This window comes from Crocodylus porosus, unplaced genomic scaffold, assembly GCF_001723895.1.
Source record: "Crocodylus porosus isolate Cpor-Errol unplaced genomic scaffold, CroPor_comp1, whole genome shotgun sequence".
Classification (NCBI taxonomy): Eukaryota; Metazoa; Chordata; order Crocodylia; family Crocodylidae; genus Crocodylus; species Crocodylus porosus.
In genome coordinates this window covers 3,093,541-3,119,091 of record NW_017728948.1, presented here as the reverse complement: position 1 = coordinate 3,119,091, position 25,551 = coordinate 3,093,541, and the positions used below count along the sequence as shown (strand labels likewise).

Below are 25,551 nucleotides of genomic sequence, written 5' to 3'. Positions count from 1 at the left end.
AACTAGTCAGGGGGGACCAGCAGGCACTGGGGGAGTCCCTGTTCCCCCGAGCACTGCCAGGAGTGACCAGGAATAACGGTCACAAGGTGGCAGAGGGGAGATTTAGGCTAGACATCAGGAGGTGCGACTTCCCAGTCAAGGCGGCTAGGGTCTGGAACCAATTTCCAAGAGAAGTGGTGCTGGCCCCTACCCTGGGGGTCTTTAAGAGGAGGCTGGACAAACACCTTGCTGGGGTCATTTGACCCCAGTACTCTTTCCTGCCATGGCAGGGGGTCAGACTAGATGATCTACTCAGGTCTCTGCCGACCCTAGAAACTATGAAACTATGATCAATACAAAACAGGGAAAACAAATGGGTTGAAAGATCTGATCTGTGAAGGAACTGGAAGACTATCTTCTCTTGCATATCCACTACTAGTTGCATGGAAAACTATGTGGGTGCTTCTGAGCCTTTTCTTCTCATGTTTTACATAGAAAAAAAATACAACTGCAGTTGTCTTCATTGCATCCCCAAGCTAGGAGAAAGGCAGCATGCTACCTAGCTGTTGCTTTCTTTTTTGGTTAAGCTGCTCTCACACCAAGCAGACACGTGTTTGCAAGGGATCTTTATGAAGAATTTGCCTGGGAAATGCCAGAGCGAAAAGGCAATTCTGAATTACCACATGCAAGAAGTTATTTTAAAACATGTCAATAATAGACTGGATTAAAAGAAACTGTTGCTTGACTCTATTAACTCTGCATATATAGAAAAATCAGTTTTGGAAAAAAATAACAACAGCTGAGTAGCATGTTACCTTTGTCCTAGCTTAGGGACATTCTGAAGACGACTGTGGTTGTATTCCACCTTTATTATAAGATGGGCTTCCAGTAAGCAACCAAGTTCTTCTGTCCCTTTTTAAGGAAATTGATGTGCCTACATTTTAAGGCACACTCTGGTCCACTGGTGAGCATGCATGCAAAGCAACAGTGCAAGACAGAGTACAATTTACTTGTTCCGACTCAGTAACAACATTCCCTCACTCTGCTTGTTCCCTGAGCAGCTACTGCTCAGGACAGCGTTCTCTCAGACAGAACGAGGACAAGGCTTAATGTTTGTTTCTTGTTTTATGAACATCCCTGCATTTTCCAGACAGAGAAGGTACCTACAAGTTGAGACTTCAATCACGACAGGGACAGATGCAAGATAATTTATCTGGACTGTTATATCTATCTATACTCAGCTGGGGTTTTTTTGGAATTACCAACAAGGTTCATACAGTAGCCAGGATGCTAATGATTATGAGGATTTTTTAAGACGTGGGATTTGGTTAGATGAGGGGTGGGCAATTAATTTGGCTGGGGACCACTTAGGGAGCTTTGGTGAGCTGTCCTGGGCTGGGTCAGCACCCCCTTTACCCTCTGCCCCCCCCAACCCACAACAAGTCATCAAAACTCCTTAAGTGGCTCTGCCCTGGGGCCTGGCCCCACACCAGCACTGCTTGGCGATCCCAGCGTCTGCATGGAGACTGTCCCAGGACCTGTGCAGGCACGGGCATGCTTGGCTGGGCAGAAGGGACAGGGCTGCGGGAGGGCAGGGAGCAGCATCTAGGAGAGGAATAGCTGGTGACAGCATGGGGCCAGGGGTTCCCTGCATGCCCCAGCCCATGGAGCCAGCACCAGTCGCAGAGACATATGGGCAGCAGGTAGTGGCTCTGTCCCAGGCCCCCAGCCCTGCATTGTCAACACCCTGCAATCCCAACCCCAGGCCCTCCTGCCCATCCCGCTCCTGGATGCTGCTCCTTGCTCAACCATGGTTCCATCCCACCTGCCTGGCTGAGCGCACCCTGCTTGCATGGGTCCCGGGCTGGTCTCCATGTAGACCCAATCTGCCCACTTTACTCAGCAGTGGGTGCAGGGCTGAAAGGCTGGACTGCCTGGGCAGCGTGGCTGGGTCTTGCAGAGGCAGCAACATTAGCACTGGCAGCTGGGAGGACCTACCGTCACTGCTAGGGCTGTTGGGAAGCAAATTCCAGCTGCTGTGCTTCCCCAGCCCTGCGGTATGCCCAGGTGTGGTGGGACCAGCTGCATGCACCATAGCCTGAGCTGCCCCCCACACCTGAGCTGGGTAGGGCCCAGGGACCTGTCACAGGCCAGATAAAAATCCCTTGGTGGGCTGGATCTGGCTCATGGGCCGTATTTTGCCCACCCCTTGCTTAGATGCTTTAGAAATGCCATGTGTACAAGAGGAGGTTGTAGAGCTTAATCATTTTCTCTTTTAACAAGAGGTCACACAGCAGCATAGTAACACTCTGGGTGTGCGTTTCAAAACATACTGCAACAAGAGCAAGATAAGCAAAACCCAGATTAACAGCAGACGCTGCAGGGACAGACCAATAAACTTCTTTATGTGCAGGCAACCTTAAACGAGGTTTCTGCACCCCTTGGGCACAGCACATCATAGACAGTGCATGAAAAAAATATGGTAGCTATTTCTGGGTAGTTGTAGAGGCAAAGCAGATACAATACTTGTCAAAATGTGACTACTGCTATTCCTATCTTCCCACTCCCTAAACTCAGTTAGGTTATCTGGCTATTTGGAAACTTCACTGAAGTTAGATAGCACTGTCAACACATGATTATAGCCCTTACAGCAGATTTCTATCATATAAAAAGGTATTTAATGAAGTGAGAGTCAAATTAAGCTCTCCTACCACTGTCATCTACTTACATGAATGTTTTTTATCTCCTGCAAAGTCAGCATTCCTCTGGTTTTCAGGGCTTTCCTCTGAGGTTTCTGTACATAGATTTGGACATTAGTTATGCATCTAAAACTGATATAATAGCCAAATTAAATTAACAAAAGGAGTGCAGCAAGGAAACTTGTAAATATGAAGTAGGACAAGCAAAACAAATCTATACATACATGTTATCTGCTTATGCCTAAAGAAGTGATGCTTTTAAAAAATTCTGTAGGTTAATTTGCAAACACACATATTGAATATCACTGTTTAAAGCATTCATGACTAAATTATCAAAAAAAAAAGGTTAAAAACTACAGATCTTGTATAAATCTCTTTCAGAGGCTATATCAAAAATTGAGAGTACCTTGAAAGATGACTGACTGTAAAATAAAAATATATCTACTGTTAAATACTGACACACAATGCCCTGTACTGAAAAGGTACAAGGCTTAAAGAGCGATCGAGTTCTTCTACTAAAAGAAGCAGTTCTTTTATACAATATGCATAAGTTGTTGAAATACTAATTATGTATATCCCTTGAGTCCCTTGTTAGTGTTGAGGCTAAAGGAAGCCTTATTGGCAGCCTTTTTTCCAGGGTAATGCAACTTTCTGAAAATGATCTTGCTTACAGTTGGTTAAAATTTAAAAACATTGCTGAACTGGCTTAAAACTAAAAGTATTTTTCATATGTACAGAAATAGATTCATTTTTACCATTAAATAGAACCCGAAAAGGACAAATGCCTTGCCATGCATGAAACAGTATCCGTTTGAAATAATTTTGTTTACATGCTATATAACATGTGACATCTCTTAATCTTTCTTTAAAATACTCCAGTTGACCTGGAAAAACAGAAATGAACCAAGAAGAAAAACTTGAGTCCTAGTGGTACCTCTAACAGCAAACTCCCTGCTGGTCTTTGGAGAACTACTTAGAACATACGGTACAGGCAGAGAAGCTGTGTTGTACAGCATGCTATGTGAACCTAAAATGTTTGCTATTGCATAGGAGAAACTAAAAGCAGAACATCAAAAAGGATACCAGAATGCATGTCAAAAGTAGTATAGTCAATTATGCATGTTCATCCATAACCTGGATAGCTGGAGCAGTCATTCTAGACCAGTGGGGCCAACATTTTTGGCAGGCAGGCCAGGCCATAAATTATACCCCTGCCTACTGCCCCAGCGCCACTTCATTCCCTTTCCGCTGCCTGACTGGCTGCTCAGCTTTCTGCCTCCTACCTTGCACTCCTCATCAGATCTACTGCTCAGCTTTCTGCTCCCTCACCTATCTGCTACTGTGCTACTGATCCGTCACATGCCACACACAGGCTCACTGCGCCACTTGGGGTGCACATGCTGCAGATTAGCCAACCTGTCCTGGACCATCTTAAAGGGTGTATACTTTGAATACCTTACTTTTCCTAGTGACGCTATACTACCTATGCAAAACAGGCATAGAGAGGCCCTCCCCAAGCTATCCCCTTTACAAACTTAGGTAGAAGAAAACAAGTGTGCTGCCTATGTCAATACTTGGTTTTCCTGGAAGACTAATTCATATAAATCAAAAAACAGGTTTCCTCCTGAGCACGCAACTATTTTTTTGCCCCAGCAATTTCAGTCCTAGAGGGCTGCAGAGCATTTTAAAAAACAAAAAGGAACATATTACACACACACACACACACACACACACTCTGAATGGAAAAGGAAGAAGAAAAGTTTTTCTTCCTCTTCCAATCAATGTGTGCATGTAATAATATATATACAGGGTGTTTATAAAGTTCTTCTGCAACTTTAAAATTTAATAACTTTGGATATACATGATAGAAGCAAAACAGAAACAGCAATTAAAAGCACAATAGAAATTTTTTAGCATAGTGTAAGCTACGAATAGGGTTAAGGGTCACACATGCAATTCGTGAAATCACTTAGCAGCAACTGGAAAATGTTTTCTATGAGTTGGAAAAACTGGACTGAATGATGCATCATGAAAGATGGTGGTTACGCTGAAGTCTAGAAAATTGAGCTGTACTGTGTTAAAATGTAATGAATTATGCTCTGAATTGCCATTTACAGTTTGCTTCTATCATGTCTACATCCAAAGTTATTAAAGTTTAAAGTTGCACAAGGCCTTTATAAAACACCCTGTATTACACAAACACACAGTGCAAGGCTATTTTCTTCCTCTTCCAGTCAATATTTTAATGACCAAAAATAGCCTAATCACTTTAGCTTAAACTTTCAAAATGACTTTTACCTTTCAATAGACACAAAACACGGAAACTATGAGCTTGAGAGATGAAAATCAAGAGCCATGGAAGAAGCGAGAGAGAGGAATAGCAACACTACACCCTAATTATGACAGTCCCTGCTGCTCCTGTTACTTTTACATCCAAATGCAGTTTCACACACTGAAATATTGCGAAATGCTCACTGCCTGCCTGATGTTTCAACTGCTCTGAAATCCTACCCCATTTCCAGGGCAACCATATCTCAGACCAAATCCTCCTAATACTTTTATCTAGATGTGCTCTATTTCCTGAAGCATTCAAAGGCAAGCAATTTGTTGCATGAATATCCTGTGACATGTTTTAAAAATAAGTTTTAAATTACGGTTGGTGTTTGTGAACCTTTTCAATGGTTTTGCTGAAAAGAGCACTTCTATTACTGGAATCATAGCTACCTTATACAGATGATTAACTCGTTTCCAATTTGCTTTAATAATAATAAAACAAGTATTTTAAGAGCATCCAGATTTCTCCTCTGATCATTATGCCATATAATATACAGGAAACTTCAAAAGGCTGAAAATATACCCACATACCTGCTTTGCAGTTTCTCTGAGCCAGTCTTTCATATCCTCTTCCTTGAGAGAGCAGCCGACGAACACAAGGAAGCATTCCTGCTGGCCGCTGCAATCTCTGTTATCATTTCTTGAATCAGGAGGGGTTGGCCCCTCCTGAACAGGTACCAGGCTTAGTGAGTTAGATGATGTGTTGTGACAGACTTCAATCAGTTTGTCAGAATCTAACAAGCAAGAACACATATTTACTTTAAATGCTGGGCTGAGAGAGCGGACTGCAGGTAACAGATGGACATGTGTGCACAAAAGTTCTTTTAAATGCAAAAACCACTTATCTTTTATTCGGGGATTAGGCAAGCAAACCTCAAATAAAATAACCAATCACAAGACTGGTGAGTAGTACTTTGTCACTTACCTGAAAATTTAACTTTGCCCAAAATGTGGTATATGTTCCCAGAAAAAGGGCTTGGCTTAAGTGAAGACTTGATCGCTGTTTGAAAGAAAGAAAACAATATATTGAATCTATTTTTCTCTTTTCTGGTGTAGCTCATATTCAAGACTGTGTACCTGAGCAATCTCTAAATAAGGACAGCAAAAAGTGTGAAATTACTAGATTCTCTGCAGCCCATCCTATTTGAAATGTCAAGAAAAATCATGCAACTTCCCCAATGGGGAGAAAAAGGATAAGAGCTTTTAACTGGGCTAGAATACAAAAATGCATCTTTGTATTCCCCTTTTCCAGGTTACACCATGTTGAGGGAGGCAACACTCTTTAAAACGTCTTTCTATGAAAAAAGGAAAGACATGATTATATCTATTCTAGAAGCATATTCACAAGGATATAGAATATATGCACATCTAAATATTATAAGATATGCACATCTAAATATTATAAGCCTAAATTCAGACTTATTTAAACAACTTCAGAGCAGGATGTGAAAATATGACATATGCTACATTGGTTAAGGATGGGGAAATAACATTTCTAAGCAAAAGTTCACTTAGGTAGTGATTAGTGCAGGGCTTTATTACACATTTTTCCCCTCTCCAACCATTATAAACTGTGATTTGAATCAAAGTTACCCAAACTCAATTTTACCTTTACATTTCGTTACAAAGCGGGTTTTTTCCAGAGGACGGCTAAACCACACACAGATTTGAACCATTGGTGGGAACACAGACCCGGATCCAAATTTCCCTTCATACCTTTAAAAAGAAAGTTTGGGACAAGATATTTTAGATTGTCTCTCATCAGAACTCAGGTAACAGAAATTCTCATAGACTTAAATGCATCTCAACTATGCTTCAGCTAATCTAACATGTTTCTAGGAAAAGAAAATGTGGTTTTTCACAACTGATAAGCTTTCACGGACAGAAATAATACACAAATCATGTCCAAGAAGAGACAATATAAACACAGTGTTAGCGAGACGAAGGGCTATGTACGCAAGTGTTTCAAGGCTAAGATAAGGGAACCTCTTCAATGCTGTTCCTGCCGTTAGTTTTCCTTCCCCGTGTGTGTTGCATTAAGAAACTGAATCTTCATGTCGAGAGGTCTGAAGTGGTTTCTTCTGCCCCAATTTCTTCCCTTCTGGCGATGTGTGGTTTCCAAGCCCTATCATTAAATGCCTCATGCTGGTTTACTTCAGAAACTTCATTCAAACCCAGTTTAGAGGTAAGTGTTAGTTATGCATATGGCAAATGTAGTAGATGTTGTTTTTACAGCCCCCCAATGAGTGACCCCCGGACTTCCATTCAGCCCCTGCTCCCCACCATAGCTCCAGCAGCAGCTGATGTCTCTCGGGTCCCTCTCAGGCTTCTAGTCCCTGCCCACATCTGAGGGGGCAGTGCGGTGACGCGTGGTACCCCTGCGAAGCACGGTGTAGCAGTGGTGCCGTGGGTGAGATTGAGCCAGCCATGTGGCATGTGGCGTACTGGTGTGGCCCACAGCCCCTGCTGGTGTGGCCTGCCGCCCCTACCTGCATAGGAGTTGGACAGCCTAGCTCTAAATTGAACCACAATACTGAATAAGCCAGAAGGATAGCTCTGAGGAATGGTGTCTTTTGCTGTACAAGTATAGGAGAAAGTAAAAAAAAGCAACAACAGATTGTGCCCAGCACTGTACTGTAATCCTGAATTTCAGGAAACATCGCCAAGTTCACATAGTTTCAGCCCTTGGCCTCCAAGACTGCCAAGAAAAGATGCTGATTTTGCTGGGGATAACTTTTGCCAACAACCGGACTGATGCCATTACTTAATTTCATTTAGGGTGAGCAGCAGTCAGAATGAAATCTCTTTCAGTTATTTCGATTATTATTGACCTAACCCATCCCGTGAATCATCGAAATCCTTCCTAGGCCTTCATTCCTTGTTTCACTGAAAACAATCAGCCTTGCAGTCAATTTAAATAGGGAGGGAGAGGGGGAGAAGACACTTAGCACTAATATAGCCAAAGACCATAAAATACATTCACACTGCATATCTATAAAACTCACTCACTCTCCTTCATAAGTACTACCACTCCTCAAGGGCTTGCAGGATGGTAAGCCACGTCGATACAGAGCTATGCAAATGCTCTGAGGTGAAGAGGTAAAAGCACATGGATCTGCATCGGTTTTCAGCAGTACTGCCTGACATTAATAACTGAGCAGTACAAACCCACTCAAATACTGACAGAAGGAAAAAAAAGAGATAACAAAGCAACTGTGGTCTATGACTATGAGTGGTCTTGAAGACTATAAATTAAGCTAGTGAGACTCTTTAATCTTCACATTAAGTAAGGCAACACATTTTTAATGCTTCAGTATAGATACTTGCCAGCCAGGATACATTAGATACCGAGCTCTCATCATCTGAGGATTAGAAAAACTGCTTTCTGAGAGAATTAGCTTAATGTCCTCATTCCTATAAAAAGAAAAATTTTAATGTACTGTGACTATTGTTACTGTTTCATGTTTAAGTTGTTTAAGTTTAAGCTATATTTCTACTGAATTACAGCATACTAAAATATTCTCTGTTCTTCAGACATTTTTAAAAGTTCAGTTTCTTTTAAACAAAGTCCTTTTTTCTTAATTGGGCATTGTTTTGCATCTAGGAAGCAGGTAAACCTATCAAATACATTAAATACAGTGAGAATTTCCTTATACGTAAGGACATACAGTTTTACAAGTATGTTAGCAACAGAGGAAGATCAGGGAAAATGTGTTGTGTTTTGTTTGTTTTTTTTACTGAATGGGGGAGGCAATCCAGGGACAGATAATGCAAAAAGGCTGACGTACTCAATGCTTTTTTCACCTCATTCTACACAGGCAATATCAGCCCCCAGACTACTGCACTGGGCAGCACATTTTGAGGAGAAGGTGAGTAGCCCTCAGCAGTGAAAAAACAGATTAGGGACTATTTAGAAAAGCTGGATGTGCACAAGTCCATGGGGCTGGATGCAACACACCCAAGCGTGCTGAGGAAGTTAGTCAATGTGATTGCAGAGCTGCTGGCAATCATCTTTGAAAACGCATGGCAATTGGGAGGGATCTCAGACAAGTGGAAAAGGGTAAATATGGTGTCCATCTAAGAAAAGGAAGGAGGACAATCTGCGGAACTACAGACTGGTCAGCCTCACTTAAGTGCCTGGAAAGATTATGGAGCAGGTCCTCCATGGATCCATTTCTAAGCACTTAGAGAAGAAGGCAATTAGGAACTGTCAGCATGGGTCCACCAAGGGCAAGTCATGCACGACCAACCTGACTGCCTTCTATGATGAGGTGACTGGCTCTGTGGATGCGGGGAGACTGGTGGATGTATTATATCTCGACTGCAATCAGGCTTTTGATACAGTCTTTCACAATATTTCGCACAGGCAAGCTGAGGAGACTGGATGAAAGGACTGTAAGGTGGCTAGAAAACTGGCTGGATTGTTGGACTCAAATGGTAGTAATTAATTGCCCGATGTCTAGCTGGCAGCCAATATCAAGTGGAGTGCCCCAGGGGATGGTCCTGGGACTGGTTTCATTCAGTAACTTCATTAATGATCTGGAAGATGGGATGGAGTGCACCCTCAGTAAGTTTGTGGATGACGCCAAGCTGTGGGGGAGTAGTAGGAACCCTGAAAAGTAGGGCTAGGATTCAGAGAGACCTGGACAAACTGAAGGATTGGGCCAAATGAAATCTCACAAAGTTGTATAAGAAGTACACAATCCTGCACTTAAGCAGCAGCAATCCCATGCACCAGCATGGGCTGGGGACTGACTGGCTAAACAGTAGTTTTGCAGAAAAGTACTTGGTGGTCATGGTGAACAATAAGCTGAATATGAGCCAACTCTGTGCCCTTGTTGCCAAGAAGGCTAGTGGCATACTGGACTGCATTAGTAGGAATGCTGCCAGTAGAGATGTAGGGAAGTGATTTTTCCCCTCTATTCAGCACTGGTGTGGCCACATCTGGAGTCCTGTGTCCAGTTATGGGCCCTCCCACTACAGAAATGATTTGGACAGAATGGAGCATGTTCAATGGAGGGCTATGATTAGAGGGCTGGGGAACATGACTTCTGAAGAGAAGATGAGAGAACTGAGCTTATACAATCTGCAGAAGACTGAGGGTGGATTTAATAGCAATCTACAACTACCTGAACAGGGGTCCAAAGAGGATGCAGCCTGGCTGTTCTCAGTGGTGGCAGATCACAGAACAAGCAGCAATGGGCTCAGTTGCAGCAAGGGAAGTTTAGGTTAGATATTGGAAAAACTCTCACTCAGAACGTAGTAAAGCACTAAACCAAGCTGCCCAGGGGAGGTTGTGGAATCTCCATCCTTGGAGGTTTTTAAGACCTGGCAAGACAAAGCCTTGGCTGGGATGATATAGGTGGGGGTGTTCCTGTTTTGAGCTGGGGCTTAAGACTGGACAACTCCCTGAAGTCCCTTCCAACCCTAATTTTCTATGATTCTATGACTTCAGGGGAACCCCAAATACAAAACTTTTGTTCACACTGAATAGGACTTACTTGTTGAGTTAGGAACTAGTGAATTATGTAGGTTCCCTTTTCTAACACTTAAATCTGTTGTGAATCACACTGCTTTAAAAAAGTGGTGCTTGATCTGTGGCCTGCAGAGCAGTGTCACTATTCTGCAGCTCCCAAAGGGGCTGGAAATTTGGCAGTGAGGTAGCAGTGGCAGGGTTAGTGCCAGCTCCCATGCTGCCAAATTTCTGGACCTGAAGGAGCCCCAGGGGATGGATGATATAGCCTTGCATGTTAAACTGGGATGGCATGCGGCTGAATCCAGATGCATGGAGCCAGGCCAGTATACTGGCTTGCAACTGCAGACCAGGCCCACATGAGATTTGGCCAGCAGACTGACCCTATGCCACTCAACCAGTTTATGGGGCAGGAAAGTTGGGTACCTCTGCTTTAGAATATCTGCACGAAGTATATCAGAGGTGTAAAAATGTCAACATTCAAAGAACAGATAAGGATTCCTGTTATTAGAGAAATAAGGGCTCAAAAAAAAGCTTTTTGCTAGTGTTAGCCCATAATCTCCCCCTGAACAAAAAGAAAAGCTACAGGGATCAGCTCATTTGTTTCTCATTCGCAGCATAAGAATCAAAAGTAGCATACACTTTAGCATTACCTTGTTACAACTCCATTTTCTGCCAGGATAAATGAAACCATGGGGTTTGTAGCTCGGATAAGGCTCTGCAGTTGTACAAGGAGTGGGTGTCTCTGTTCAGCAGTGTGACTTGTGAAGACTACATTGCTCACTAGTCCTGTAAGAGGAAATTGGGGAACAATTTAGTCAAGTTATCTGCACTGCTATGAAAAGCTATAACATATAATTGAGTTCTGTGTCAAGAACGTTTTCCCACCCCATATCCCAATCAATACATTTTGCATCTCAGCACATTAAGGACAGCTTAGCTTATTGAAAACAAGCAGCAGAGCACACGATTAAATTATGTGGAACAAAATCAACAAAAATAGAATTTACATTTATATTGCAAAACACAACTGAAAAAGGCAAACTAGGTTAGGGGCCCATTGTATCCAACTCTATAAAAACCATAAAAAGGTATATGCCCTGCATCTCAAAAACCTCTCAAGGGATGCAATAAGTAGACGTTAGAAAGAAAACAAGAGTGTGTATTTTGGATGTAAGAGCCTAAAAATGTTGATCATCACCTCACAAACCATTTTGTAATGCTCTAAGCAAAAAAAAGTATGCATATAAGCAAGTATTTACAGGATCATAACAAAGTAGAGCTGGGTGGGACCTCATAAAGTCCTCTAGTTCAGCCCCTGCTCAAAGAAGGATCAGTCACGACTAAACCATCCCAGTTAAGTGCCCGTCCAACCTGCTCTTGAGTACTTCCAGAGATGGAGATTCCCCAACTTCTCTAGGTACTTGTTCCAGTGCTTGACCACTGTGAGAGTCAGAAAAGTTCTTCCTAATCTCTGACCTACCTGTCCTCTGTTGCAGCTTGAGGCCATTGCTTCTAATCCTGTCCCCTCTGGCCACAGAAAACGCCCATCTCCATCCTCTCTGTAACTGCTCTTCAGGCATCTGAAGAATTATCAAATCCATCCCCCATGCCACTTAAGCTTTATCTTCTCCAGACTAAATAACCTTAGTAATTAGCCTTTCCTCAAAAGTCTTGCCTCCCTGGGCCCTAATAATTTTTACTGCTCTGCCCTGGGCTCTCTCAAATCTCTCCACATCCTTTTTCAAGTGGGGGGCCCAAAACTGGGCACAGTACTCCATGTGAGGCCTCACCAGTGGTGCAGAGAGGAAGAATCACTTCCCTTGGTTTGCAAGCATCACTCCTGCTAATACAGCCCCGCATATTGTTGGCACTTTTTACAACAAGAGCTGCGTTGGCTTATATTCAGCTTATCAGTACCAGGGTCTTTATTTCTGAACATGAAAATGCAGACGAACTAGAATACAGCTATTAAAATAATCTGAAACGAGAAGTTTAGCGTTTGTTTTTAATCGGAGAGTAACCATAGGTGGACAAATCCATCTAAAATATAGCAATTAATGCTTCTAATCCTATTCAGGTATGAGTGACACGACAGCACTTTTATGCAGCCAAAAAGTGATGGACAATGACAATTTCTCATATCCAACAAGTACTCGAAACAAAGCCACAACTTCACAGTATTTTATCCTTGAAAATGTTGTAGCTGTGCTGATTAGTACAAAAAGACATGAAGGGACAATGAGGAAAAGGACCAACAAAGGAGTCAGCATGAATGTACAGAGGCCCTGTTAGTGTCCTGTGCTACAAAAATTGTTCCTATTGTGTTAAAATGTTAAGTGTGACAATTACCTGTTATCTTCTGTAAATATATGACTCCTATACAAAAATGAGCATTTCAAAGCCAACACGAGAGGCACTGAGTTGCTAGTGGTTTGAATTTACAACTCACTTCTAATCTCAGCTTTGTATCCAACTTGGAAAGGCAAAGAAGTACTGGCACTTAATGCTTCCAATTTTCCCGATCAGTAAAACAGGGATATTTACCTTCCTCACAATGAATTAATACGGCTTCGACTTGAACAGAGATCAAAGGATGCAAGGAATTACTGCTACTATCACTTAACTGAAGTAAAGAAAAAAAAAACTTACTATCCTAATTAAAATGATGTCTGCCTAACTAATCCAGCAGCCATACTCTACACGGCATTTGGATAAGGATAGCAGAACAGGACTGAGATAAGGTCCTCTCCTTTGCATTTTTCCATAGTAAAGGGAGCAACCACTTTGGGTCACATTTGCATCCATCAGGAAAGGCACCGAAGACATTTGAAAGCAAATGCTGTCTCATCACCACAATAGATATTTTAAAGTTTTCAAAACAAGGTCATTAAAACAGAAGTAGTAAAATGATCCTTTGTGTCCCTTAATCTTTGCCTCCCTGATACCCACTGCAAACATGAACAATAGTTTGACCATAGATAGCATTAGTAACCCCTCACCTGGATTTTGGATGAACAAGGAGCTATCCCTTGCTCCTTTCAAAGGCCTTAGGGCATGATGGCATTTATTCCTTGTAAAGGCACCTGGTAGATTGCTTCAGAGTGATAAGATCATAGAATCACAGAAAGTAAGGGATGGAAGGGACCCTGAAAGATCATGGAGTCCAACCCCCTTGCTTTGAGCAGCAAAACTGCTGAGATCATACCAAACTTCCTCTATTAAGGAAGCTGAGGACCAGGCTCAGCCTTTCCACTAACATTCAGGCTCCTTTCCACTGACACATTACAGCAACGGTCCTAGAAATAATTCTCTAAGCACAATTTCAACTACTAAAAAGTCTTTAAGACAGACTACCAACAACCTTGGACATACGGGGTGCCTATACATGAGCGTGGAGGCAGTTCCAATGTGCTGTAATTAGAAAGCATTGGAGCAGACTCGATTAATTGAGTCTGCTGGAGTGTGGTAATTACTGTGCTCCAGCAGCCTCCCATATCTTGTGCATCAGAGTCCCCATGATTAAAAGTTTCATAGTTTCTATGGTCGGAAGGGCCCTGAGCAGATCATCTAGTCCGACCCCCTGCCACGGCAGGAAAGAGTACTGGGGTCAAATGACCCCAGCAAGATGTGCATCCAGCCTCCTCTTAAACACCCCCAGGGTAGGAGCCTGCACCACTTCTCTTGGAAGTTGGTTCCAGACCCTAGCCGCCCTGACCGTGAAGTCGCGCCTCCTGATATCTAACCTAAACCTACCCTCTGCCAGCTTGTGACCATTATTCCTGGTCACTCCTGGCAGTGCTCGGGGGAACAGTGACTCCCCCAATGCCTGCTGATCCCCCCTGACTAGTTTATAAGTGGTGGCAGGGGTGCTTGAACTAAAGCTCATTGAATTTTTCAGGTGCAGGGACACTGATGCACAAGATGCTGTGGTGCTTTAATTAGAGTGGCTCTCTGAACTGCTCTAATTAAGAAGTGCTGCCCCCCTCACCATCACCCCTGGAGCATGTATAGAAGTGCCCATGGAGACATGAAAGAGCAGGAGTCTGAGTACTGTGATTCCCGTAACTCAGTAGCTCTTAAAGGAATATGGTGCAGAGGTCAGCAACATATGGCCTGTGGGTTAGATGTGGCCTGCAGAGCTCCAAAGCTTTGCCCATAACCATGCCTGCATCTGAGCCAGGGACCTGAGCGGGGCTAGGCTGCACCTTGCCACTGCTGCTGATCCTTCCTGGCCCCTAGCTCCCAAACCCCTGGAGGGGGTGTGGGTGCAGCTTCCAAATAGTGCAGAGCTGAGTCAGGGCTCAGCAGCTGCAAGCTGTGTCCATGCTGATGCCACTTCTCCCTCCCTGCTTTCCCCTCTCTGCCCCACGTTTGAGCTGGTGTGCAGAAGTGACAGCAGCAACGAAGTGGCTTCCAGCTGCCTGACCTCAGAGCAGCACCAAACTGCCTGCAAGCTGCACCTGCACCCCGGCCGAGGGTTGGGGGACTAGGAGAAGTAGCAGCAGCACAAGCGCAGCTCCAAGTTGCTTGGGCCTGGAAAGGGTGCAAGCAAAGCCCCCCACCACTGATGCATCATGGAAACCACCCAGCCCACACTGGACTGAAGTCAGGTTACTTCAGCCCTTGGCTTGAAAGGTTGCTGACCACTGGTAGAGTGCTTATCCCTGCCGAGTCAGGTGGAGATTTTGCTAAACAGGAGTCTCTTCCTTAGCAAACAACAGCTGGATGCCTTGTGGCTCTTAAAAAAAAAGCAAGCTACAACATTTAATTGATGGCAAACAAATGAAAACAGAAGCTGATCAGTAAAGCAAAAACCAATTTAAACAAGAAAAGGAAAGAATAAAAGTGCCGATTTAACAAAAAGCTACTTCTAGGCATCAAGCTTTTCATAAGGCTTTGAGCATTCCCAGCTATCTTTAATGTTAATCCTTACTGTCTATAGCTGAAATGTTAGACTCGGATAAAAACCCACTTGTAAAAGCAAGAGAAAAGATTTTCTTCCTGGAAAGAAGATTCCAAGATGTCTCTTTTCACCACAAAACCAAGATACATTAAAAGAAACCTCGCAGGATGACTAATTTCCTGAGACCAACTTGAGAGAAGCAACAGTAGCAGATGCTGCAGTAAAAGTAACCTTGCCCCCTTCATGTCCGTGAGGTTATCCTTTTATTCAGGTCTAACTCCATCAAAGGGAGCTAAGAAACAATTATCGTTCTCAACCAGAAGAGCCTTCCAGCATTTAAATACAGAAAACGCCATTTTGTACCTGGCAAAGTAACAGGTACACCATGCAGACAAATTGCAGGTTTAATGGGAACCAGCTGTTGCTGCTGCAAATGCCTTCTAAAGGGAATCGGAGACAGCAGAGCCAACAAGCCTTGGGCACTGGAATTGTTTTTACGAAGGAAAAGAATGTATAATGGCATTTGGATGTGATCCCCCTACTCATTTCTCAAGGCATTTTGTGATCAATCATTTCCAATTATGTGACACAGGAATTCTTCCAGAAGGAAATGTTAATTCCTCATCTAAGGGATGACAGAGCTGACCATGTAGGGCCCCTAGTAAATCCAACACTATTGCTTCAGCATTAAGAGAGGATTGTTGAGTCCCTAGCAGAATCTGTAGCCTACTTCAGGTATTTTCCCTATGCTAGGGGCACTAAACTGAGACTGAAGAAAGGGGACTGGCGCAACTGACCCCTTCGAGAAAAACTAGTGGAAAGAAATTCTGAAACGTTAACATTTAATTCAACATCATATCATTTGCATCCCTCAAAAGTTCTTACAGTAACCTAAGAAACAGCGACAGTTGTGGATGACAAAACTTGGATGGAGAGACTGGAGACAGATGAGCACGTACAGAGAAATTCAAAAGTTAACAGATAGATTCCCGAGTTCATGTTTGTGAACCCAAATGAACTGAAACGCAAGGTAAGACTAGACACACCACTAAGCACAGCGTAATTTCATGCTGCACATAATACTGGATATCAACTTGAAAATATTTTCCTTCATTTGACTGGCGCCACCAAATGGATCAACTGCAAATTGCTTGCTATAAATTAATTTACAATTTTGATGGAAAAAAACCCAGCAGCACGTTTACGTTAGTGTTGTTTTAATTGACAGAGCATCTGCCACTATTGTGCTATAAATATTTTATGTACAGAACTACCGAGAGGTCAAGGATTGAAAACAAAAGAGAAAGACAGAAAAAATGGTATCAAGAAAATCTGAAATCGGGTAAAAAAAAAAGTGGGAGGGAAAAAGTGTTGTCTTACACTCCTTGTTCACAGGCACCGATGGGTATTTAAGAATCATTTCTACCATAGTGGCTGTCTATGAAGTCTCACACTACCTTATGGAGCTACTTGAAATTGGTTCTGCTCTGCGAGTCCTCCAGACAATAATGTGCAGACCTTTAGCCACGTCTGCACGCATTCACAAGATTGGGCCTCATTATCAAAACCAGGCAACTGGACATAAGGGGTGAGAGGGAAGACTGAGACAGGAAGGTAGTTAAGTGAAAATTGGAGATCCTTAAACCCAATTTTGCTCCCTACTGATTCGGACCTTTTACCGCTTGAACTGCCCTCACGTCACTGTATTTCCAAGAGGGCTTGGTTTTGTCTCCTTATTTGCAAACCAGTCTAAATGAAGTTAGTAGGAATGTGCTCAACCCAGGGAATAACTGTTAGGAAAGAGCAAGGAAAGCTCACGTATGTTTATTTTACAACAATCATCCATCCTTTCCCACTCCCAGATATAGATAGTCAATTTTATGCCACATTGATATCTGCTATTAAGAGATCCTCTGGTGCATCTCATCCATAGAGAAGAGACTGCCCTCTCTCCCCACCTCTGTTCAAAAATAAAGCTGCAAGAGATAACAATTTAATGGTCTGAGAGTAAGAGGGGACTGCTGGAGTACATAGGAGAGAGACAGATGAGAGTCTATTTGGGCAATTTTAAAATGCTTATGCAAGGAAGAAACAAGACAGAACAGCCTACGGCTACACATAGTACTGACAGGTGCTGTGAAAGTTCCTCATTAGACTTCTCCCAATCTGTTTCTGGCCTGACCTGTTATTCAAGTCTTGTGGCTTTCCAAAGCAAGAACTGTCCATCACCTTAAATTGCATGTTCTTTCTGTAATGCAGACACATATTCACCAAGTGCCGAGATCTAGACGCTGTACCACAGAACTGCAAGTCTAGGGCTAAAGGTTAATGCATCATATTACTGTGCCTACTGACCCCCCAAAACGGGAGCTTTTACAGCAAATTAGCAAAGTGCAACTGAGGTAACTGTTTATCACGTTGATTAATATTTTCTCATTTCCACCCCCCCAGCCATATCCATCTGTCGCCTCAGCTTGGGACTTGTGCTGCAAGCTTTTTGTTCCATATTTACATAGTCCTTGGCACAATGGGGTCCCTACATCCATGACTAGGGTTGGTATGTACTGCAGCAACACATCTATAGGTGTAGATGAGAAAGAGGACCATGGAACAGAGACATGCAATGGCCTAACATGGATAGAGGACCTCAGGCAAAGATGAACTATAAAGGGAACCTGAACTTCAAGTACTGTTCAACTGGACTTTTCGTCTTAAAAACAGTATTAGAAAAATCAGCACCTTCTCAGGAACACTGGATTTGCCATTCTGGGGGAGAGTCTAGGTCCACCTACTTCAGTATCTCATCTCCAACAGCAATTATTCATTTCCAAAGAAAGGGACAAGAGGCCAAGCATCAGGCAGCCATAAAATAATCTGGCACTCTTCAAAGAGGCTTTCATCTCCAGGGACTTATCTCTGGAATTCTTCTCCCTTCTGCATTGATATCACAACATATGGGCAAAAGTATGCAGGAAGATCCCAAATAGTCCTTGGATGTTGATCAATTTTTAGCCTTAATATCCTGTGGCAATGAGTTCCCAAGTCGCAGAGAATTTCTGCATTCACCACTTCTTAGTTTAATTAGTGACCCTTGCTCTTGTGATGGACAATTTCTCAATACCACCCACTTAAGTCTATTTTGAGGACGGTTTCAAAACAGACCCGATTTTAAAATACCTCTTCAAAACAAAATTTCCTCCACATCCCTAATCGCTTGTGTTGCTCCTTTGTGAATGTCCTTTAAATGTTACAAATGTAACATTTTATGTTATTCACTATTCCATTCTCTCAGGGTTTGTCTCCCAATTATAGTCATCTCTTCTTAATTTCAGTTATTCAGAGGAGGGTTTTTTCTCTTAACTTCTCCTTTCAGCACGACAACGCTAACATATACGTCATCTTTTCTGATATGGGTAACAAGACTATCAAGTTAAAGTGTCAAACAAGAGGTAAAGAATTTGTTCTTACAACTATAGCTACAACCCTAAAAATGCCAAAGTAACTGAGGTGAGGCGTGACCAGGGACTCTTTCCTATCATCAGGGCAAGAATACCAGCTTTCTGATCTCCGGTTGACCATGCAGGGAAGGCGAAATTGTCTTTTTACTTTGAAGAACAGTACTTTTCATCATCATTGTTTTGATCACATTGAACAAACACAAGAGTCTTCACCAGGATCTCACAGGAGGCAGTTTCTGATTTTAGTCTCCCACTTAAAACTTAAATGACAATTTGCTCAATTATGCACACGGAGAAAGGGATACTCCTGTTGTAAAGGGACACTCTCACCTGTTCTGACTTCCTCCTGTGAACAGCAGGATAAGTACTAAGCACTTTGTTTCTAAGTCAGCAGATATGACTAAAAACAGATCTCCTGAAAGCAGTGCCGTTCTTATTTTGTCACTTCACAGTAAAATGAGATTTCTGTCATACTAAAAAAGCAGTTTTCATTGAAATTATAGCTACAAGGGAACAAAGCACTTCCATAAACTTTTTCAAGAATTCAAAGAAAAGGAAGCAACTGTTACAAGAGATAACACAATTTCAATCCTTGTCTCTATATAGAGATGCCTCCCAGGAGGGAATTTTCATGCAGCAACACTTTCATTCAGCTCACTGAGCAATATGTAACATGATACAGAAACACAAAATCAAAAATCATAGAAAACGAGGGTGGGAAGGGACCTCAGGAGGTCGCATCTAGTCCAACCCCTGCTCCTAGCAGGACCAGCCCCAACTACATCATCCCAGCCAAGGCTTTGTCTAGCCAGGTCTTCAACACCTCCAAGGATGGAGATGCCACCACCTCTCTGGGGAGCCTGTTCCAGTGTTTCACCACCCTCCTCATGTGAATGTTTATCCTAATATCCAACCTCAACTTCCCATGACGGCTGCTATTCAATCCCCCTCGGTTTTCTCTTCTGCAGACTCAATCACCCCAGCTCCCTCAGCCTCTCCTCACCAGTGCTGTCCCCCAGCCCCTTAACCATTTTCACTGCCCTCCGCTGGACTCTCTCCAGTGTGTCCACATCCTTTCTGCAGTGGAAGCCCCACAACTGGACACAGGACTCCAGATGTGGCCTCCCCAGTGCTGAATAGAGGGGGGAAAAAATCACTGCCCTCTATCTGCTGGCAGCGCTCCTACCAATGCAGCCCAGGATGCCGGTAGCCTTCTTGGCAACAACGGCACACTGCTGACTTATATCCAGCTTATTGCCCATTGTCACCTCCAGGTCCTTTTCTGCAGAGCTGCTGCCCAGTCAGTCAGCCCCCAGCCTGTCCTGGCACATGGGACTGTTCTATCCTAAATGCAGGACTTTGCACTTGTCCTTGTTGAACTGCATGAGATTTCTTTTGGCCCGACTCTTCAATTTGTCAAGGTCACTCTGAATCCTAGCTTGACCGTCTATCATATTTACTACTCCCCCAGCTTGGCGTCACCTGAAAACTTGCTGAGGGTGACCTCTATGCCATCTTCCAGATTGTTAATGAAAATATTGAACAAAACCAAGCCCAGGACCAGCTCATGGGGCACTCCACTTGATACCAGCTGCCAACTAGACAGCGAGACACTGATCATGATCACTACCCATTGAACCCAATGACCCAGCCAGCTTTCTATCCATGTTACAGTCCATTCATCAAAACATGTACTCAGCCATTGTTACTTCTTATCTGAGACCTAAAGCTGTGCTATTCAGCATGAGGTTCTTAAGGATGTTATAAAGAAAGTGGATTTCATTACAAATAAATGCAACCCCAGAGTTATGCCCTGCACTGAAATGTTTTTAACTGGACCAACTGCTAAAGGAGGAAATGGGGGAACAGGGAAGATAGTCTCTTGTCTTGCCTGCAAGTACAGGAGCCATGCAGATACGGATTGAAAGAACCGGGCACCTCCCTACTGCATCAGAGCAAAGGAAATAAGGGGAACCCCCTTAATTGTCCCACTGCCTGCTTCACTAGGTTATGAGGAAAGGACTGGGTCCATCCGAGCCAGGGTGGCTTGGACAGATGGCTCCAGTTTCCCACACTGCTGTCCAGCAGAATGGAACTGAAAACCCAACCAGTTGCAGCTTCTTAATTCCCCATCACACCCAAGATTACAGCAGCTAGTAGTCTACTCTACTGCATGTCAGACAGCAAAAAACCCATGGGCTGGGAGTATCTAAAATGCATTGCAGTCTAGCCATCCCTTCTTCCCAACACACCTCCCATGCTAGGCACTGGGGGAAGAGGCGTAGGACTCCAGGCACATGTGACCATTTTCTCCAGTACTACAAAAGACTGTTTTGAAAAAAAACACACGTGTTTGGTCTTCAGACTAAAGAAAGTTGGAATCCAGTGATCCAGACAATGCTTTTAGGCCAAAGTATTTTGTTTTGCATTATTTCCTAAAGAAAAATGAAAGTATGTACCTTGTGAACACTGGTCCAGGAACTTAGGAAAAAGAAATCTAGGAAACAAAAAGAAATCATGTTAACTTTAAGAAAGCAACCATATTACCTATTTTAAAAGAGCTGAAGACTTCCCAACTGTTTGGGCACTGACAATGATAATACGCGACCTGCAGCCACCACCACTGAAACTCATTTTCCTATTTTCTTTCATGCTAGCAGAAGTCTTCCAGGTACCATTTACCCAAACACTCTCCTTTCCTTTAGAAGCATTTGGACAATTTTTTTTCTGTTAAGCTTCCTGGCTTCACAAACTATTTCCCATTGTTCATCCTGGGGGCATCTACACATGAAATTAAGATTAAGCAATAAACTCTGGAGCTGTCTGAGAGCTGTGTACACTGCTCCTCGGACAGCAGCAATTTAAGCCATGGCAGAGCAGGCATGGGCTGGTAGGGGGCATTGGGGATCAGCCCTGGGCTCCAGATGGCAGCAGAAGGGCTGGATGGGGCACAAGGGTGCTGAACATGTGGAGCTGTGTGGCCAGGCAGGAGTCTGGCCCTCACCTGGTCACCATCTTCACGTGCATTTCAGTGCAGTTAATTACTCCTCCCTAAGACAGCACTGTGCTTGACAGTACAATCTTATGGGAGAATTAACTGGTTTACTGCACCCCAGTATCAGCGTGTGTGTGTAGATGGTGACGCTTTACTATGGAGCTAATTAGTCTCCTCCACAGTCAAGTGCATGGGTAGATGCACCCCCTGTCTTGTATTGCACTATATTAATTAGCAAAGTGTTGGCATGTATTCTGAAAAACTTAACCAGCATGATCATGTCTTCAAAACAGCCTATGCTGTTTATCGGATGATACACGCCTTTGGTGTTCTTTACCTGTAGCTCAATACCCACACAAGCTTCTGGCATGGAGAGATAAAAATACATCACCGCTGAAGTGACTGCCCAATGATCACACCTATAGCAACTCCAGTACAACAGATCTGGAACTAAAATAAATATTTCCCTTACCCTCCCCATTGCCTCCCATCATAAAGACACTTGATATGACAACCTCAGAGTGTGATGCAGCTGAACAGCCATAGTGATGAACTTAAGAGACACCCTCCTACTCCCCAACACAAGGTTCGAACTGAACACTACCCCACATCATCAGCCTTTGGGACTCTTTCGAGTGAAATGGCTGAAGTTTCGACACTCAGAGACTTCTAGTGGCACTGAAACCATGAGGCCATTTAAGGTCTGCTTGATTTTGTACTTCTATAAGCTATTACCAGAAGGAACTTCAAAGCAAGACAGAAATAGCTGTGACAGGGGCTGTGTCTTTTCCCCATCAACAGCTACTTCACACTTCAGAAGATAACCTGCAATCCCTTTGATCATAGGCCTAATGGAGTATTTTTAGTAACATCTATTTCTAGCTAACATTATCTACAGCAAATTGAAAAATTATAGGAAAGCCAAACTGGTATTCACTAAAATTCTGGAAGAGTTAGATTTATTGCATTTGGGTCCTTCAGTCTGGTTCCTGAGAACTGAAATGGCTTTTGTCTTTGTGTTACATACTTGCTTCTCCACTGAGACCAAAACGGAGCAGTTCTATCTAATACGAACTTTCTAATACGAGTCGTACCCCTTGCCCTGATTATTAGCAAATTGGTTGCATGAGATTTTGCTCTGGGGCCTTGAAAGGATAATCTTGTACTGAGCAAAAGCTTTAGTTGCAAGCTGAAGACACTAGCAAGCTATATTAAATAATGACAACCTCCTGCACATTTTTTTTTTTGAGGATCATAATTCTACCCACTCTCTACCTTTAAGAAAAGATATTAGATTAGTTGCAAGACATCCTATACAAAGCTACCTGTTACAATAGTATACAGTGCATGTATTAAGTCTGAAAAAAATCAGTTCTGTTCCCCAAAACAGCATCCCCTACAGAACCATTTTTAGCTACTTAAGATTTTTTTTTCAGGCTCAGCAGTTTAGAGGAGGCATGCCAGAAGACTTCATGAAGAATGGCACTGCTCTCTTCAAAGTGTTAGATATAGCCACTCTTTTCATAATCTAAGAAATCCAACCTTGAGATTCCTAGAATTTTCTTTCCCATCCTTTGTCACATTAACCTTTAAAATTTAGGGCTAAGATCCAAAAAAATTTCACATCTTGAGTCCATAATGTCTTTGTTAAACCTACAGTTCTAAAAAATAAAGCTGCAATTAAAGCATAAATCCAACTGAAATAAAAAGGCATGACTTGGCAACAAGAAATATAAAACATTGCTGGAGAAGCACTGAAGTGTTTTAAATGTATGGTAAAATTAAGTAGAATACGATTGATTTTACCTTTAATTTTTAAAAAAATCCATGGAGGCCAACCTTAATTTCTTTCCAAGGGCAAACTTTTTAAAGTGATTTTTACATTTCCAATTGATGGTCTCAATTTTAAAGAGGTTTTTTACATGCAGATACGTTAGCATAGCCCATGCAAAGGTCTCGTGCGACAGAATGGACCACAAACTATTTGCACATTTGAAATCCCAAGTAATACAAAATGCTAAAAATGTACCTATGTTCCATATAGCAGCTAAGAGGTTCCACGCAAGTATTAATTGTCCCAATGATGAAAGAGGACTTCACCTCAGGATCAGGGTGAGTCTGCAGGGCCTGTACAACATCAATCACGTCTGTATATCTGCAAAGAGAAACCAGCAAAGAGATGTTTTTTTATATTTCAGTTGGGTCACAGGACAACAGCGCATCAAGGTAAATGATGGAGTTCTAAGAAACTGTCTGTTGTAAAAGTCAGTATGTAGAAAATATCAGACTTTAAAATACATATGCAAATAAAATAAGCATCGTTAAAAATCAGATTACTCATTGCTATTGTGAAACGCACTACTCTAAACTCGCTGTGGTGTTGGTTGTAGCCATGTTCGTCTAAGGACACAGGCAGGCAAGGTTCTTCGAGTAGATGCGATATCTTTTAATGGTCTAATAAAAGATATCACATTGATTCAAAGAACCTTGCCCTGCTCTAAACTTAAAATTTTTGCTTTCCAAAAGCACAGAAATGTGGATGGTAGGAATAAAGTACTGTGATAACTGCTGCAAGCATTACAGGAACAGGGTAGCTGAAGAGTTAAAAGAGGTGCTAGGTTTGATCTATGCCCAAATTGTTACGTTTCATGAACAAAAAGGGGAAAATAGAAAAATCAAGACCAACACGGACATCTGACATTCTGGGCAAGTGGCATTTCAATGTAAACATTCAACTGTAATAATATTTCTCAACTATGCTTTTAACTCTAAAAAAGGACTGCCACTTTGTGCTACTGCAGGTTGGCAGCATAAAGCCGAAGGAGTCTTTGGATCTGGTGGCTTCGGTGGCATTAGGTGGCTGGGGGCTCTGCCTGCATTGCAGTGCAGCTGGGTACCCAGCCTCTTTGGAGGTGGCTGGGCCCTAGCACCTTCCCACCTCATACCCAAGCTGGGTCACTGCTGGAAAATATTGCTGGCCCTGTGCTAGTGTATGAGAATCTAAGCTAATACAGACTAAACTGAGCTTTGCTTTCAAGTGGCAAATTCTTTCATCGCTAAATACTCTATTGGGATAAAAATGAAAAAAAAAACCCCACTGACTTATTTTGTGACCCTGGCCTCTTAGAAGAACTAAACTCATGCAGATTTTTTCCCAGGTTTGCTATGAGATAACTGAAGAGCTCCAGTGGTAAAAACAAAGCTGCAATAGGTTTCTTTATAATGAAGCTCCCCACAGAGGCAAAGAGTAGCTGAACTCGTGGTCACGCAAGAGGGAATTTTCTATATTGAGATTACACTAAGTACCTTTTTGGATTTTTCTCCCCATCCCCCTCTATAAGGTTTCATCCATTTAAAATCTAAATTGAAAACTGTACTTACTGTATAAAAGAAAGATAGTTAAAGTAGTTTCCTTTCACTTTCCAAGTAGAAACTTAAAGAAATAGAGTCAAAATAAGATTAGCCTGAGTGACTGTCAGCAGGATGAGCTGTGCTGACGAAGCTGTCAACTTTCAGAAACACACGTGAAAAAGAAAGATCCTATATCTCAGAGTCAAGAACCAATAGATCCCCTCCAGCCCATCCCATATACCTAAGGACACTTGCTTTGTAGCTACTTAAAATCCCCTCTTCAATTTGTATTTCTCAGAAAAAACTGGGGAAAAAAAATAAATCAAATAATGATAGGCTTGCCGCCTTTTTTTTGG

At 42.7% G+C, this 25,551-nt stretch overlaps 1 protein-coding gene across 1 annotated transcript in view; it reads right to left on the bottom strand.

Annotated features, from left to right (window-relative positions):
* CUNH20orf194 (chromosome unknown C20orf194 homolog) overlaps positions 1-25,551 on the bottom strand; it is a gene marked incomplete at its 5' end in the record, with an annotated part of 123,010 nt that overhangs the window by 6,862 nt on the left and 90,597 nt on the right. The window contains 8 exons of the mRNA XM_019552559.1: positions 2,708-2,773; positions 5,544-5,746; positions 5,938-6,012; positions 6,622-6,728; positions 8,340-8,426; positions 11,139-11,274; positions 21,309-21,346; positions 23,874-23,999. Coding sequence (XP_019408104.1) covers positions 2,708-2,773; positions 5,544-5,746; positions 5,938-6,012; positions 6,622-6,728; positions 8,340-8,426; positions 11,139-11,274; positions 21,309-21,346; positions 23,874-23,999 — 838 coding nt within the window. The remainder of the gene's footprint in view (positions 1-2,707; positions 2,774-5,543; positions 5,747-5,937; positions 6,013-6,621; positions 6,729-8,339; positions 8,427-11,138; positions 11,275-21,308; positions 21,347-23,873; positions 24,000-25,551) is intronic.